Here is a 15,860-nt window from a genome sequence, read left to right as displayed (position 1 = left end):
GACTTGGCAATGGCAATATGGCATGCCACAGTTGGGCCCTAATTCTAATTTTTCTCTGGGCCCAAACAAGCCTAAAAGTAAAATTACAAATTCTGGATCACTAGACTAATGAGTTTATATCCATTTACATCTCCATTTGAGGACCACAAAGAAGAACACACCCTCAAATGAATACCGACCACCAGCTACTAATTACTTATTAATTACTAAGTTTACCCCCCCCTCTCTCTCTCTCTAATATATCATATTATTATATTGATAGATAGATATTTATTTATGTTATTATCCATTGCCAATGTTGAGCATTCATTCATATAAAATGGGAAGGAATTATTTGTGGTCTAGAAGTAGAGATATTTCTTTTAAATTGTTATTTTTTTGATAGTTTAATGGTAGAGATATTACCTTCGCACAATTCCTTCCGTGTTCCACGCTAACACACAAACCAAATGGCCACCGCAGGAGGCCTCGGCCTCCATCTCTCCACCTCCTTCCTCTCCGGCCACAAGAACCCCAAGCTAAATGCCCACCGCCACCAAAAGCCGGCGACCGCCGGAGGCTTCCGCAAGAAGCCGGCGACGACCACGACCAAGGCGGCGGCGACGGAGCTCTTGGCGGAGTTGGGTCACCACCTCTTCGTCGGCGTCGGCGTGGGTCTCCCTTGCACCGTGATGGAGTGCGGTGATATCATATATCGGAGTACTCTTCCCCGCAACGACGGCCTCACCGTCACCGCCCCCGGCGTCGCCCTTGCCCTTGCCGCCGTATCCTACCTCTGGGCCACTCCTGGTGTTGCCCCAGGGTTCTTTGATATGTTCGTTCTTGCGTTCGCCGAACGCTTCTTTCGACCCACCTTCCGCAAGGTTCCTCCTTTTTTATGATATGCATAACCCAATTGGATTCACCCATCGTTCTGTTGTTTTTTCAGGCTTGATTTGATCGAATTGCGTGCTAATTACTTGGTTTTGTCTTGTAGGATGATTTCGTTCTCGGGAAAAAGCTTGGAGAAGGTGCCTTTGGAGTCGTCTACAAAGTCTCCTTGGCAAAGCCTAAGTCTGTTTCCAAGGTCCAATTTATAGCTTTGTCGATTCAAATATATGGGTGTTTGAGTTTTAATTGGTGGTTCCCAATTGAAAAAGCTACAAACTTTTATAGTGGATATTGATTTGGGACTGCCATTTTGATGTTTATTCCTTTGGCTATTGAAGCAAGGTGATCTTGTGGTGAAGAAGGCGACTGAATACGGTGCAGTGGAGATTTGGATGAATGAGCGCGTGAGGAGGGCTTGCTCTAGCAGTTGTGCAGATTTCGTGTATGGCTTCCTTGAGGTGCTTTTCTTTTTTGTATATGCATTCGATCAATTGGATTAGCAGGACGATTGACTCCATCTGACGAGTGATCATCAGTGAAATGCTTACTGTGCTTTTGTTTCCAGAGCAAACCTAAAGGGAAAGCAGGAGGCGAGTATTGGCTAGTTTGGCGTTTTGAGGGAGAAGATACACTTGCAGATCTCATGCAAAGCAAAGAGTTCCCCTATAATGTGAGTACTGGCTTTGAAACTTTAATTGTCTACTTTCTGCAGCCATGCCTGTTATTGGTAGATTAGGGTTGCAAATCACTGCTTCATTATTGGGAAAAGAAAATATACAGCAGAAAGCTACTGATACATCCTCATGATGTCTATATATAATATTAAATTTTAGTAGTTGTAACAGATTGTGAATGCTATGTTTCACTAGTATGCACTTTTCTGTACATATCATCAAGAAATTGAACTCTCAAATTGTTCTTCTCTGGATCATTATTTGTTTCTGACAAAACTCTAAATCATTATTTTCATGGTTTGAATTTAGGTAGAGACAAAGATTCTTGGAGAGGTGCAAGATTTGCCAAAGGGTTTAGATAGAGAGAATAAGATTATTCAAACAGTGATGAGGCAACTTTTGTTTGCTTTAGATGGGCTTCATTCAACTGGGATTGTTCATAGAGACATTAAACCCCAAAATGTAATTTTCTCTGAAGGTAAAATTTAACAAGCATGCAATTGATGTTGGTTCTGGAAGACTGTTAAGCTCATTATTTGTCTTGATGTACACTTGTAGGGGCTCGCTCCTTCAAAATTATTGATCTTGGAGCAGCAGCAGATTTACGAGTGGGCATCAATTATATCCCAAAGGAGTTCCTTTTGGACCCAAGGTATCCTAACTCCACTTTGAGGACCAAGGATATTTGATTATTTCTTGCTCTAAAATCATCTTTTAGAGTTATAGTAAACCCAATCTTGAGATTTCCTTAAATGAGGCATATTTGATACCAGTTGTTTTGGATTGTATACTACTTTGTGATCCAAATGTAACTTATACAGCATAGTATCTGATGTGGTTGCTTTAGACTTCTTGACTACATTGAAATTATAACTTGATAGTGGAGGCTGAATACATATGAGGGTGAAGATGCCTACAAACCACTTTAGATGCATCCTATGTGGAATAAATAATTTAAAGGCACTATTAGTATTATTCCTTACCGATTACTTGCAGCTCATATGTCTTTCACAAGGGATACAAAGTTCTTATTATCTGCATTCAACAGATATGCTGCACCTGAGCAATACATCATGAGTACACAAACACCATCTGCTCCTTCTGCTCCTGTTGCAACTGCTTTATCTCCAGTCCTGTGGCAGGTGTTATTCGTTTCTTGAACTGACCAAATTCTTCATTTATTTTTCTTTTGAGAAACATCAACAAGTGGTGGGATATCAATTTTAATTTCTCTGGAAGTCCAAGTTCTGTGGTTTCTGATTTCGTTTCTTTAACAGATGAATCTTCCTGACAGATTTGACATATACAGTGTGGGCCTGATATTCTTACAGATGGTATGCAAGCTGAACAACTATTGAATCTAATATTGCAGTTCTCTTACTGTAGTTTCTTTCCAAATCCTCTATTGGTTATATAGAGAATTCACTGGTATTCCTCCTTTATAACCTGTCAAAGCAGTTAAACCTTCAATGAAGCTGTCTCTCCTGAAAAATATTGGCATGTGATTATGTCATCATTCTTTTTTAAAAATTCTTTAGTAATTACCATCTGGGAATTGTCCATTTTCTGTAGGCTTTTCCATCATTACGAACAGATAGCAACCTCATACAATTTAACCGTCAACTGAAGAGATGTGGATACGACTTGGGTCAGTGGAGGAGATCAGTGGAACCTCGTGCCACCCCAGACCTAAGAAGGGGCTTTGAACTATTAGATTTAGATGGAGGAATTGGATGGGAGCTTCTAACTTCGATGGTTCGGTATAAAGCACGACAAAGGACCAGTGCAAAAGCTGCCTTGGCACATCCATATTTCAACCGTGAAGGGCTTCTTGGTCTATCCTTCATGCAAAACTTAAGGTTGCAGTTGTTCCGAGCTACACAACAAGATTACAGTGAAGCTGCGAAGTGGGTTATTAAGCTTATGGCAAAGTCAGGAACAGAAACAGAAGGCGGCTTCACAGAAGCACAACTTCAAGAGCTGAGGGTATGTATATTGGTCAATAAATTAAAGGTATCAAGAACCTTGTTTTGAAGAAAGATTTATCTTGGTAATGTTCCCATCAAAACCACAATATTTCTTTAGATATTATATAGCATGTAGATTGAACTGATCTTCTTATTCTGCCTTTCCTGTCAGAACATGGAACCAAGAATTTTATGATCGAATATTTTTTAAACTGAGCAGCTTGTACATAAAGCAAACTTCCTTTTGTCTTTCTTTTTGTTCTTTTGTGATTTTAGGAAGATAAATTGAGGGGCACTTAAAACAATATCCTTCATTTGTACTGAAAGAAACAAGTTGTGATCACTTTTACCATTTGTTCGTTAGGAAATAAAGCCAAAGAAGGGCAGCTCCCAGCGGAATGCGCTTGCATCAGTCCTTCGTCTTCAGAGGAAGATCATAAAAACCCTCAATGAGAGCATGGATGAGCTTACCAGGCAGAGGAAAAGCCTATGGTGGAGCAGATGGATTCCTAGGGAGGAATGAAGGATGGTTTATACCACTTATTTTGTATAAACTTGTGCAGTAACAAATTGACGTACTATTTCTCTTCATGGATCACCAGATTATTCATTGAAGAGATAAATGTATATATATTTTGGAAAATTTGAAGGACTAGGGGCAAACCTCACTCTCATTATTTGATACTTTTCAGTCTTTGTTTCTTGCTTAATTACAGTAACTACTCGTACGATCATTTAGGTAAAGTGTATTGTTCTTGGACCCCAGAAAATTTAGTTGATTCATTTAAGAATTTTAATATAGGGTCTTTTATTTATTTTTACATGTATAACTTTATGTGTAGTTTTCCATAGTTGGTATTTGCATATATATATATATGTACTTTTATATACATTCTTTTTAGTTAAGAATATTTATGTTTTCTCGTCTGCTAAATTACTAAACTTTTGTAGGTGTCAAAAAATAACATCAAGGGCATCAATGCAAAATCCATGATTAATAGAAAATTTAGAAGGTTTACCAGACGCAAATTTAAAACTTTCAAGGGATATGCATGCAAAAATAAACTCCTTAATATATTCAGTCTGTATTGGGCCATGAAAGTGCAACAAATTGATATCATGGTCCAACAAAATCCTCACACTCTCTTCCAAAGATTTCGTCTTTCAGATGTGGGCTTTGGCGAATGCCGTCTCCTCTCTCCGTGTTCTCCGTTTCCGCTCTTCTTACTCCTCGACAACTCTCTTCTATCCGCTTTCCTCTCGCCATTCTTCTTCTTCTTCTTCTTCTTCGCAATCTCTCTTCTCTCCAACTCTCCTCTACCCTCCTCGCCTCCTTCGGATGGAGCCTTTCTCCGCTGCCTCAACTTCCTCCTCATCTACCTCCAGAAGAGGGTAAAAGTGGGATTCTTCGCTGTTCCGATAGCCCTGGTCTCAATTGGGTTCTTCCTAATTTTGCATTATTCGCAGTGGGAGGGGAAGGGGGAGGGAGTTCAGCTCAAGAGAAGATAGGCAGCGTGGGGGAGGAGGCCGTGCCGGTGGAGATAGCAGCAGGATCGATGCCCTCGGCAGACTTCTGTAACCTTTCTTCCTCCTCCTCCTTCTTGTTGATCTTGTTTATTGTACAATTGGTGTAACTCGATTGTGGGTTTTTGTAAAGATTGGATCTTGTGTAGGATTTCTGCCCTTTTTCTGCTTTCTGGTTTATGGAAAGAACCACCTAAGTTATAATTGGATGGTGCAGAACTAGGATCTTGCGCCATATGGCCTCTGAGCTGAAGTTGGATATGAGAAGTGATGGATATGTCCGAGTTCGCGATCTATTAAAATTGAGCATAACAACGCATGCCAAAGTTCCACTAAAAGCGCACACAGCTGAAGAAATTAAGGAGGTGAGATCAATATTGTGGTTTATGTCAGTGAATTTCTCAAGTTAAGTCAATTTGAAATTTTTTACCATTGATATTCTCGCATCCCGTCAATTTGAACGTACCTAGTTATGTACCTTATATGGATAAAGTCTGTACTGTTCTCATGTTTTGTTCATTCAATCATTTTCAATATTTTTGGAACTGTAGTGATTGCAAAGTTCATCTCCTGCGAGTAGGATAGCATATGAATTTCCACATTGCAGAGGGTTTTTTCCCATTTCATTTGGATAATAACCCTCACCTTTTTTTTGTAAAGATAAGAAAAGGATGAAAGGTACACGTCAGTTTTTCAAGGAACCAGCCAACAAATTTATTGAAAGGCTCCTTTTTCTTACATCAAAGGTCCAACCCAAGAGAGCTTGGCGAGTGATATTTTGGGCCTGAAGTTTTCTTTTGATGTAGACTTTCTTGTAACTATATGGGATATTATGAATCTTCTATTAGGTGTGCCTAACCATATTTTTAGTAATTTAGATTGGAGTGGTATATGCTATTAAACATTGTTTGACTCTTCTAATTAAATTTTGTTTTACTTAATCCTTTATATTTCACAGTAGACAAATTGTTCTCCAATTGATGAATCATATTGTGGGTCTGCATCTGAATGTGAGGCCATAATCTCAATTTACTTGTATGCAAGTTATGTTTTTGATTTCTTCTTTCCTTGTTGACCTCAAACTTGATTTATGATGATAATGATAATGGAAGTGTCTACATTGTTAATATTTGTCATTCTTACCAAATAATTTGTGCCTTGTGATATATTACAGGCAGTCAGGAGGGATAACAAGCAACGTTTTAGCTTATTGGAGGAAGACGGCGAACTCATGATTCGAGCAAACCAGGGGCACACCATGACGGTGATATTCCTTTTCTAAACATTTGTGCATAAACATATGTATAATTATGTTTATGTGTTTATCCATGTAAACAATATTTGTCTGAGACAGAAATTCATAGTGTTTGTCCTAATCTTAGTGCATAGTTACTGGATGGAATCTTCTTTTTATTAGAACAGGAAATTTGTCTAAGCATTCTTGGATGTTCTTTGGGCTACTCATGTTTATGTACGAAAATGTATTAAACAGTGTTGACGTGGCTGGGAAAATGGATATTACTTATATGCATCTAGTTTCTAATTGAGCCTCATGAATTTGACATCTAGAAAGCTAGTGAAGAAAATCTGCATGCAATTCTAAAGTTCATCAACATAGTGGTAGTTGCACATGCAGACTGCTGAATGCGGTAAATCAAACAGTACTGGCTGACCTGCATGAGATTGTTAGACGTTGAGAACTTTTGGTAGCCTTGTATGTGTTTGTGCCCACGTAGTGTTGGAATGGTTGTCAGGAACTCTTTTGTACTATCTATCTATGGTTCTGGTATTAAATCTAATTAATGATTATGCAAGTTTTTTGGCAGACTGTTACCTCAGAGAGCTTGTTGAAGCCCATTTTGTCAGCTGATGAAGTGACAGGTAAAAATGGTGAAGAATCATGTTCTTACCTTTGTATTTTAACAAAAAGAATTAATTTGAGCTGATATTTTTGTTCGCATAGTGTGTGTGCATGGTACTTACAGGAAAAATTTGGAGTCAATTTTGCAATCTGGGTTGAGGCGTATGACGAGGTTACATGTTCACTTCTCATGCGGCTTGCCTACAGATGGGGAAGTAGTCAGTGGTACGCTCTATGCAAGATATATCTCGATTGCATAACTTTACTTATATTTTATCTGAACAAGATCAGATACATTAGTCTGCATAAGTTCATCAAAGGCATTCTCAGTGTACTGCTTGTTTCGGACAATGTTTTGACTAAATGCAATTAAGTTTATGCTGTTAAGCTCTGTTATTTTTAACCTTAATTTGAACTAGAAATTTGGCTGGAGAGTTAGTGAAGCTACATAGATTTTTTCAACACATCAATCACCATGCTCGCTTTTTAGCTCTTTGAACTGATGTTTTCTTTTTCTCCATCTGTTAGGGATGCGTCGAGATGTGAACATCTTGATTTACTTGGATACTAAGAAGGCACTACAAGGTAATGCTAACTGCTTATGAAAAAAGAAGGAAGAACAAATCTCAACTTGCTATACTATTTTGATGCAAGTTAACATGGCTTAATTTGTTTGGTAGATGGAATGAAGCTCTATATATCCGATAACAAAGTGATTTTGACCGAGGGTTTTGAGGGTGTTGTGCCTGTAAGATACTTTGAGAAGATAGAGACATGGCCAAGGAGAGAGTCGATTCCTTTCCTCCGAAGTCATAAGACTTGATTGATGTAATCCAATCTTCTGTTTTTTTCGTTTACCCACACTTTATATATGTTCAACAATTAGATCGACTACTGCAGTGCTCAGCCTTAAATTGTATCGTTGGGATTAAATTTAAATGTTGGTTTGTATTTCCTTGTTGAAATTATAAAGATAATTTTGCAAACTGTATGTGTTTGAGTAGAATAAATGAACAAAAACTATCATCGTCGTCGTCGTCCTTGGCTAGCGGCGTCTATGCGGGGGGATGTGTGTCGGGGGATGTGTGGGAGCGCAGCCATGGTGTTGTGGTAGGGGACGAACGGATTGACATGCTGTAGGGGCATCGAGTCTACTTGGCCGACATCCTCCACCATCCCTGCCCTCAGATCGTAGCAAAGCAACTTCTGTGTCCTCATCGACCGTCGGTTCCACACTTTCGGCCGCAAACTCAAGTAAACTTTCTCCTCCCTCCTCCCCAGATGCGACGCGATTGGCCGCACCAGCCACCTTGAGAAGAACCTCTCTGACGGCCTCTGCCGCCGCAGCTTCATCCCATGGCAGAAGGCGAACGCCCCCGGGCTCGCCTCTATCATCTCGTCCCAGCTCGTCTCCCGCCTCATCTCCCACTCCCACCGTAGTGAGGATGACGATGGCGGTGACGTCGTCCTCCACACCTCCAACCCGCGGTCCACGGTTCGGACGTATGTGAGCCGCCCGTCGCTAACACCGACGTCATGGAAGGTCAGCGGTTCCCAGCTCGACGGCAGCGGCACCGAGCCGGCGCGGTCATTGGCGGGGTCGAACCAGATGAGGCGTTCATTGCAGTCCCAGTAGAGGAGTCCTCCGGCGTAGACCGGTTTCGATTGACCCCACCATCTGCTGTTCTGGATGGTGACTGTCTGGCTCGACCTGAACCACTCGCCGGTGTCGGAGGAGTACACGTCGAACCCGTGCTCGATGTCGCCGAAGGAGCCCGGGAGGAGGTTTCGGTCAGCGTGGACGAGGGTGTAGCGGCCGCCGGAGTCGGTGGAGGGGTCGAAGGCAAGGCCGACGGAGTTGTTGAATCTGCTGTCCAGGATGACATGGCCATGACCCGTGGCGGGATTGAGGACGCAGAGGCAATTGTAGGGGAAGGCGAGGAAGAGGCAGACGAGGCCGTTGGTGGAGGCGAGCAGCCTGAAATTTACCGGGCTGTCGGACACGAGGTCGATAGACGGGTTGGCTAAGAAGGAGAGAGCCCGGTCAGGTATGCCGACGTGAGGCGAGTCGAGGAATTGGAGGGCGTCGCAGCCGTTGTAGAGGAAACCGGAGGAGGAACGGGAGAGGCGACGGGATTGGTCGGAGGCGAAGGCGGGGTCGTGGCAGATCAAGGCGTAGAAGCTCTTGCAGACGGATTTGAAGCGGGAGAGGGTCTTGAAGGAAAGGTGGGGGAGGACGGCGGCGTGGAGGAGGTGTTCCGGGAGGTGACGGTGGCGTTGGGTTGTGGACTTTGATTTCGCACGTGAAACTGGAGCCATCGCAAGGGAAGAGTATTGTTACCTACTTACCATCTCTCTCTCTATATATATATATATGCAACACAGAGAAATCTGTATCCCAGTGGGATTCGGTGATTGCTAATCTTGTGCCAGCCGAATCCATTGCTTTAAAAAGTAACCGAACGGCTCTCGGATAAATATTCATCATAACTACCTACCATTATGTGTGATAAAAAGGATCCGATACAGAGTCGATGACGGGATAAACATATTCATATCTAGTTTCATATACCAGATTCACATAAAAATATAAACTTAAGATACGAAAATGTTGATCCCATAGGATAGTATCTCATGCAGATCAAGCGTACCTGCGTACGAATTCTTAGCAGAAAGAGTGATCAAGCAGATGAATTCTTAGCAGAAGGCAAAATAGTTGCACAATACTAAACAGTACATTATTAAATTCACACTTTAGGACAAGTTTATGCAGCAAACAGCACCGCATAGACACAACCATACTCGATAAAATAAGACAACATTATGAACCAGTTACAATACTGAGCTTGTTGAGATCAATGCATATCATCGAACATAGACCCAACCATAGTCCCACTTAGCAATCTATTGGTGAAAGATCCATGCCATACGCAGGCGTTATTATCAAAGTCCAGGTGATTCAGTTCATTTTTCTGCAATAAACAGTCCCCACCTTTGCTCACCAGCTGAACTTCGCTTCAGCTTTGCTTGCCAGCCATTAACTATATCATCATAATCTTCCTGGACATCAAATGGACGAGAATAAGTCATGTCACCACTACTTAGAATAAATGATGATAAGAAATCGTGCAGGAAACTATGATTTAGCATGAACCTGTGAGAAGTCATGTACAAAATCATCTTTCTCCTTCTCAACTGCATCAAGTTCCCTCTGCAGAACTTCTAGAAACTGAAGGACAAAAAAAAACAGTCATACGTCTTTTCAGTAATTACTGTATAATGGTCATCTGACCAACTTATTGTGGAACTGCCGAATTGTGATCAAATCCTTATCAAGAGACATGACCTAATCCAATTCATGCAGAGTAACTCAAGTTGGATGTGCATGTACATGAGCAAGAATGTGTGCATGCAGAGAGAGAGAGAGAGAGAGAGAGAGAGAGAGAGAGAGAGAGAGAGAGAGAGAGAGAGAGAACCTGATTGGTCCGATCTTCAGCAACAACTTCATGAAAACCAGCATTCTCAAGCATCTGGAATATTGTTTTAATAAAAGTGAGCATTTCCTTTTACCAGGACTGCATCTATTAAATAAATTTTCTCAAATACTAATCCATGTATTAATGAAAGGATAGAACATAACCTCTCCATATTCCTTCACATCATGCAGATCATATCCCCTTTGCTTAATATACTCTGCAAATTCGTCTGATGGTGTCCCAGGACTCTTGCAGTAATCAGTAATGAGAAGCTTCCCACCAGGTTTTAACCATTTAAAAAAGCTTTTGAATAATGAGGGTTTATCCTGTACACAAATCACAACAAGAACTCATCAACTTGAAAATTTGGTGTAAATGATGTTTACCATATGAGACAAAATAAATCAAATCATTATTGAATACAAGAATGGCTACTTGATGAGTGCCTATTCAGCATGTTTCATATGGATTTTACTAAGTTTTTCATATTCACATGAATCTATAAAGCATTTAATCGAGTACTGTGGCTGTCAAAAGTCAAAACCACAGCAAGAAATATATTTTGTGCATCTTGTACATTTCACTTCACCACAAAGTGATTACAGTACATCAGCCAATGTTTCAGAACATGCTTTTACGCAAAGGATATAGTTAGATGCTGAAATGAGACAACTTATGTTAAGATATCTTGGATACCTGTATGTGTAGGATAGTGTCACGGCTGTAGATCACATCGAATGTATTATCTGGATATGTTCTCTTGGTGCAGTCAGTGACCTCAAACTCAACCGTGCACTTGCGTCCAATTGCCCGTTCAAGTGCAAAAGACACCATATTGATAGAAAGGTCAATACCAACAACATGGACATCAAAGTTCTCAGCCATGTAAAAATCACCTCCACCTATCCCACATCCGACATCAAGCACTTTCTGCCCGGGCTTAAGATCCAGCTTTTCTACAAATTCTTTTGTAGTATCTGGTAGTAAAAATTTATAGTCAGCCTCGCCAAGTAACCAAGAGATAGAGATATATAATGAAATAGAAGAAGGAACTCATGTGACAACTAACTCATTATTAGATGATTAACAGTGGTTATATGTCACCTGGAAGCACAATATTCTCTCTTAACAAAGAAATGGAAGCATGAAAAGTTCATATAGTTAGACTGCAGTTCATATAGCTGATACTTTCATTATAATTAGGTCTAAATTTCTCGTGATAAGTTCATATGCTTCATCTCTTTTTTTTTAATACAGTATACAGTAAGTGAATTTGAGGGTCTCTCACTGCATCTAGTTGTCAAGATAGGTGAATATTTGAAAACAAAATCCAAAATTTTCCTTTAATTATAGAGAGACCAATTTCATCATTAATGGACATATATATATAACTCCATAGACTTTATTAGTAGCAGTCCTTTTCTCTCTTGATTAAATCTTCAAATCTTACAAGCTTTCCATCTCAGAGGATTCTACAATGAAAATTTAGCAGAAGTTCTTTTCAATATTTTCGGAAATTCGCTTGCCTGAAAATATTCGAAATAATGCCACTAAAATCTTACTGATGGTTTCCAGAATATAAAAGTAACTGACATCTCTCTATCCATAATATTTTAGCACTTTAACCCCTTCGATAATGTAACATTGATGCACAAATAAAATTTACAGAAAAAAGAACTACATATTCAACTATCCCAGAAACGGAAGAAGAGTTCAATAAGGGCCCATTTGGTTTCACGGGTTTCAAGATATAATATCTGTAGTATGACTAGTATCAAATGAGGAAATTAATATAAACAAACTCTCATATTTTCATCTTATTTTTCAATTTAAGATTGAGAGAATGTGTTTTGATACCCACTTAATTGAAGTGGATGTCGAGACACTACACATGAGCCCATCCTAGCTATTGAAGAAGATTTCATGAGTTCTATAAATTAAAAAGATAAGTTTGTCCATAGAAGGTGCAGAAAAACTGGTTGAAAGACTGAATGCAGTATGCAGACATTAAATGTGCCATCAAAATAATTAAACATAAAGAAAGGAAAGAAAATCCACCTACCAATTCCACCGGTGCTAACATAACCTTCTCCAAATACACGTTCATAACGTAAAATTCCACTGCTTTTATACTGAACATTGTCCAAGAAACGTTGAAACCCCCTGTCATCAGATGATTTCACCTTTTGCCACATCCAACAAATCTACAAATACAAAGTTAATGTATATTGGTAAATTAGTATAAGAGCTACATCCAAAAGGACAAAGTGGGTCAAAATTAGAAGCAGCGTAGAGAGATGGAAGGATACCTGATTCTGATTTTTCTTGTTCCTGACATATGCCCCAATACACTTGCAAGTAATAAAAGAGAGTTCAAAGGCATTCCCATGTTCATCATAGGTGTGGCATTCTTTAAATACCTATTGAGAAAAGATAATCAATAAGAAAAAGGAGAGGATGCTAGTTATGATAGTATAAGATCAGTGTCATGCTATTGTTTATTCCAAACACCTCATAAATGCTGAATAGACTACAAAGGTGCATCTGACCAAAAAGTCATAACCTATTCTCGAAAAAGCAAGAAAGCTTAGAAGAACATCCATCAGGACGGTTGGGAGAAAGACCATGAACCCAAGCTCCATTTCTTTGGCCTTGGCACTTAACTTTCTAAATGCTGGTAAAACATACATATCCACAATTTTCCTTGACCATATCATAGATACGATCATATCAACTAGATTGTATTGACTACAAATGTATCTGCTGAAATTTGAAACAGTACCTTACTAAACCAATATACAGATGCACAGAAGAGGCAAAAATATTTAAATGAGGACCATAAATGCAAAACAGCACTGAGGGTTCAACAGCCAGTTGACAGAAAAATCACCACAAATTTGATAAAATGTTGTTGCTATGAACAATATATCAAAAGTTCAGTTGCAAATTTAACTCAAAAATCCTCAATAAGCCTCTTTTCTAGACATAAGAGATGAATTACATATAAAACCAACGCCCTACTAAAATGATCTAATGGAAAGAAGTTAAGAATCACCTTAGTATAAAACCTTGGTTCTCGATAATGTGTCGGATTAACTTTCCTTTTGGAGTCTCCAGATTGGTGGAAACAAGATTCTCTGAAGAAAATATAGCCACCGACCTTTAACCATTTCACCATCCTTTCCGCCAACTTCTCCACCTATACCAAAATTATGAGTAGGTTCAGTAATAAGAAACCAGAGTATCTAAAAATAAGCCATCCCATTGAACCAAAAAAAAAAAAAAAAACTACAAGAATGAAGTTGCTGCATAAATCAGAAAGGATCACATAGTTGAAACTCTAAACTCCAAAACACAGACCTCAAACAGATCATGTATTTGATCCTATGTATTACATGACCTAACTTGTCGAAATATTTAGAAGTAAAAAAGAAATCCTCAACTACCTATGGTCATGATCCACAGTCAAGAATGGATTTCTTGACTAATGCTAATGAAAATATTGCAACATGAATTTGGCTAGTTTTGTGAGTATCCTAGTGAACTATCTAGTTCCTATGGTAGGCATACTTTTTACAAGCATTCCATGAAGAAGAAATATATCGTCAGCATTTAAAGATACAGATGAAGAAGAATTAATGAGGAAAAGTATCTAATAAGCTCCTCAGAGTAATGGATAAATCAGCACGAAGCAGACAAACTCTCTCAAGGGAGAAGGCAATAATAATGATGCCTTTGGCATGCTAATAGCTTTTATTGAGTTCTCAGGGGATACCTCATTATCTGAAAGATACATAAGTAACCAGTTTGAGAAAATCAGATCCACAGAATCAGCATCAATCGCCAAGTCTGGGGACGTCACATCGGCACAAAGAAATCTTGTATTCTTGTGATGTCCATTTATGCTTTGATTCTGCAGAAATATATAGGGTATTAGAGACAGTAGCATAATTGATGTCAACAGTGTCCATATAACAGTTGCATCCAGAAGCTAACAACTTAGTACTTGATTTCGAAGAAGAAATAATTGTGATACCTTCTTAATTACACTTTCAATAAAATCTAGGGCCAGAACTTGATCAGCTTCTTCTGCCAAATCACCAGTAAAGCGACCGATGCCAGCACCAAGCTCCAAAACTGATTTTCCTTGCAACGGCGGAAGTAAAGAAAGAACCTACAAGAAAATTAACATTAATATTATTTCTGACATATAAATAACAGCAATTAAAAAAAACAGGAAAAACAGAGTGGCATTCCTCTAATGGTAGCCTTGCAGGAAGGAGCTTAAAGTTGCAATAACCTCAAATAAAAAATGGAAACCTCTACCTTTAGCTAAAATTGGAATAAGCCGAATCATTCATTTAAGGCATTGTGAGGTCTAGTTTAAGTCATACTGGAGTGGCTGTACTTTTCTCTGAGAGCGACATGCCCGTCCATTATCTTCTCTCTTTTTTTTTTGTCAACGTTCATTATCTTAATAATCGAGAGTCCGCTCCTGAATCTTTCTCCACTGGGTATTTCATTCTTTCCCGATCAATTCTAGCACTTCCAATGTTCCACACTCAGACCACTTATTATGTGTACTTTTCTCAAGATGGTTAGTTAGTTTTTACTTTTTAGTGCAATTGGTACATAATATGGCTATTATACATAATAGGCGATACAAGTTCATTTTACCAAACAGCCCTCTGCGACAAACATTAAATCGACTTAAAAGTTTCACTGATAGAGGTAAGCAACCTTCAGAACAAAAAAAAAATACCCCAGAAGAATAACCCCTTTTATCCGAAATTTAAAAAAAAACAAAAAAAAAAAGAGACCGAGAAGGTAAACGAAAGAATTACGTAGCAGGATATCGAGAGAGAAAGATTACCTCGGGCCTCTCTTCCTTGTCGAGATCGGAGGCACGAGAGTCGAGCATCATGGCCTCCACAGTAAGATCCTTGGAGTGCTCCATCCAGTAATTCTTCTGAACCGATCTCTCTTCCTCCCCTGTTCCCCAACAGAAAAAAAAAAAAATGAAAACTACAGTTCGACATCAAATCCTTCACTGTCTAGATCTGCACATAACATGCTCGATCTTTTGTTCCTCTCAATCCTACATATACTTTCCTTTTAAAATCCTCTAGTAATTAAACTAAAACATGATAAGGAAACAAACAGAACTTTGTTCCAGATCTATCTTACCGTTAACAGAAGCCATGTTTCTCTTAAAAGAGTAATCGTCCGTTATATGATTTGGGATTTCTCTTGGAAGGAAGGTTAGATTAAACTCAAGGTAAAACTATGATCCCTCAATGGCGAGCCGAGATCGAGAGAAGCTGCGAGATCTACGGTTATATTGCCGTCCCTTTTGCTGCATAAGATCTCAGTCTCTCACTCTCTCTAGTCTCCCGGCGAATTTTACTTCGCCGAAACCTTCTCTATCCTCTCTGCTATTCTCTATTTCTCTCTCTTGAGCTATAAAGGAGAGATGGGTCGGAGGGTG

At 39.4% G+C, this 15,860-nt stretch overlaps 3 protein-coding genes across 3 annotated transcripts; 2 read left to right on the top strand and 1 right to left on the bottom strand.

The window, feature by feature from the left end:
• Positions 1–294: 294 nt before the first annotated feature.
• Positions 295–4,195, top strand: LOC140794793 (serine/threonine-protein kinase STN7, chloroplastic). Its single transcript, XM_073146981.1, has 10 exons — positions 295–863; positions 977–1,066; positions 1,209–1,328; positions 1,436–1,540; positions 1,854–2,022; positions 2,103–2,196; positions 2,593–2,686; positions 2,822–2,878; positions 3,117–3,530; positions 3,876–4,195. Exons 1-10 carry the CDS (start codon positions 450–452, stop codon positions 4,032–4,034), a joined length of 1,716 nt encoding a protein of 571 aa, XP_073003082.1. The 5' UTR covers positions 295–449; the 3' UTR covers positions 4,035–4,195.
• A 406-nt stretch (positions 4,196–4,601) lies between these two features.
• Positions 4,602–7,882, top strand: LOC140794794 (uncharacterized). Its single transcript, XM_073146982.1, has 8 exons — positions 4,602–4,903; positions 4,979–5,086; positions 5,253–5,400; positions 6,210–6,299; positions 6,862–6,916; positions 6,999–7,121; positions 7,425–7,481; positions 7,577–7,882. The coding sequence occupies exons 1-8, from the start codon at positions 4,680–4,682 to the stop codon at positions 7,717–7,719; spliced, it is 948 nt and encodes a 315-aa protein (XP_073003083.1). The 5' UTR covers positions 4,602–4,679; the 3' UTR covers positions 7,720–7,882.
• Positions 7,883–9,574: 1,692 nt separating this feature from the next.
• Positions 9,575–15,852, bottom strand: LOC140794792 (phosphoethanolamine N-methyltransferase-like). Its single transcript, XM_073146979.1, has 12 exons — positions 15,560–15,852; positions 15,246–15,364; positions 14,409–14,546; positions 14,148–14,285; positions 13,428–13,571; positions 12,682–12,792; positions 12,435–12,576; positions 11,069–11,349; positions 10,537–10,698; positions 10,373–10,426; positions 10,051–10,125; positions 9,575–9,956 (listed from the first exon to the last, which is right to left on the bottom strand). The coding sequence occupies exons 1-12, from the start codon at positions 15,573–15,575 to the stop codon at positions 9,861–9,863; spliced, it is 1,476 nt and encodes a 491-aa protein (XP_073003080.1). The 5' UTR covers positions 15,576–15,852; the 3' UTR covers positions 9,575–9,860.
• Positions 15,853–15,860: the final 8 nt, after the last annotated feature.

The sequence above is a fragment of the Typha latifolia genome, chromosome 9, assembly GCF_019914945.1.
Source record: "Typha latifolia isolate L0001 chromosome 9, TyphaL0001v2, whole genome shotgun sequence".
NCBI lineage: Eukaryota > Viridiplantae > Streptophyta > Magnoliopsida > Poales > Typhaceae > Typha > Typha latifolia.
Note: the sequence above shows the minus strand (reverse complement) of the source record. Positions and strands in the feature narration are given on the sequence as shown.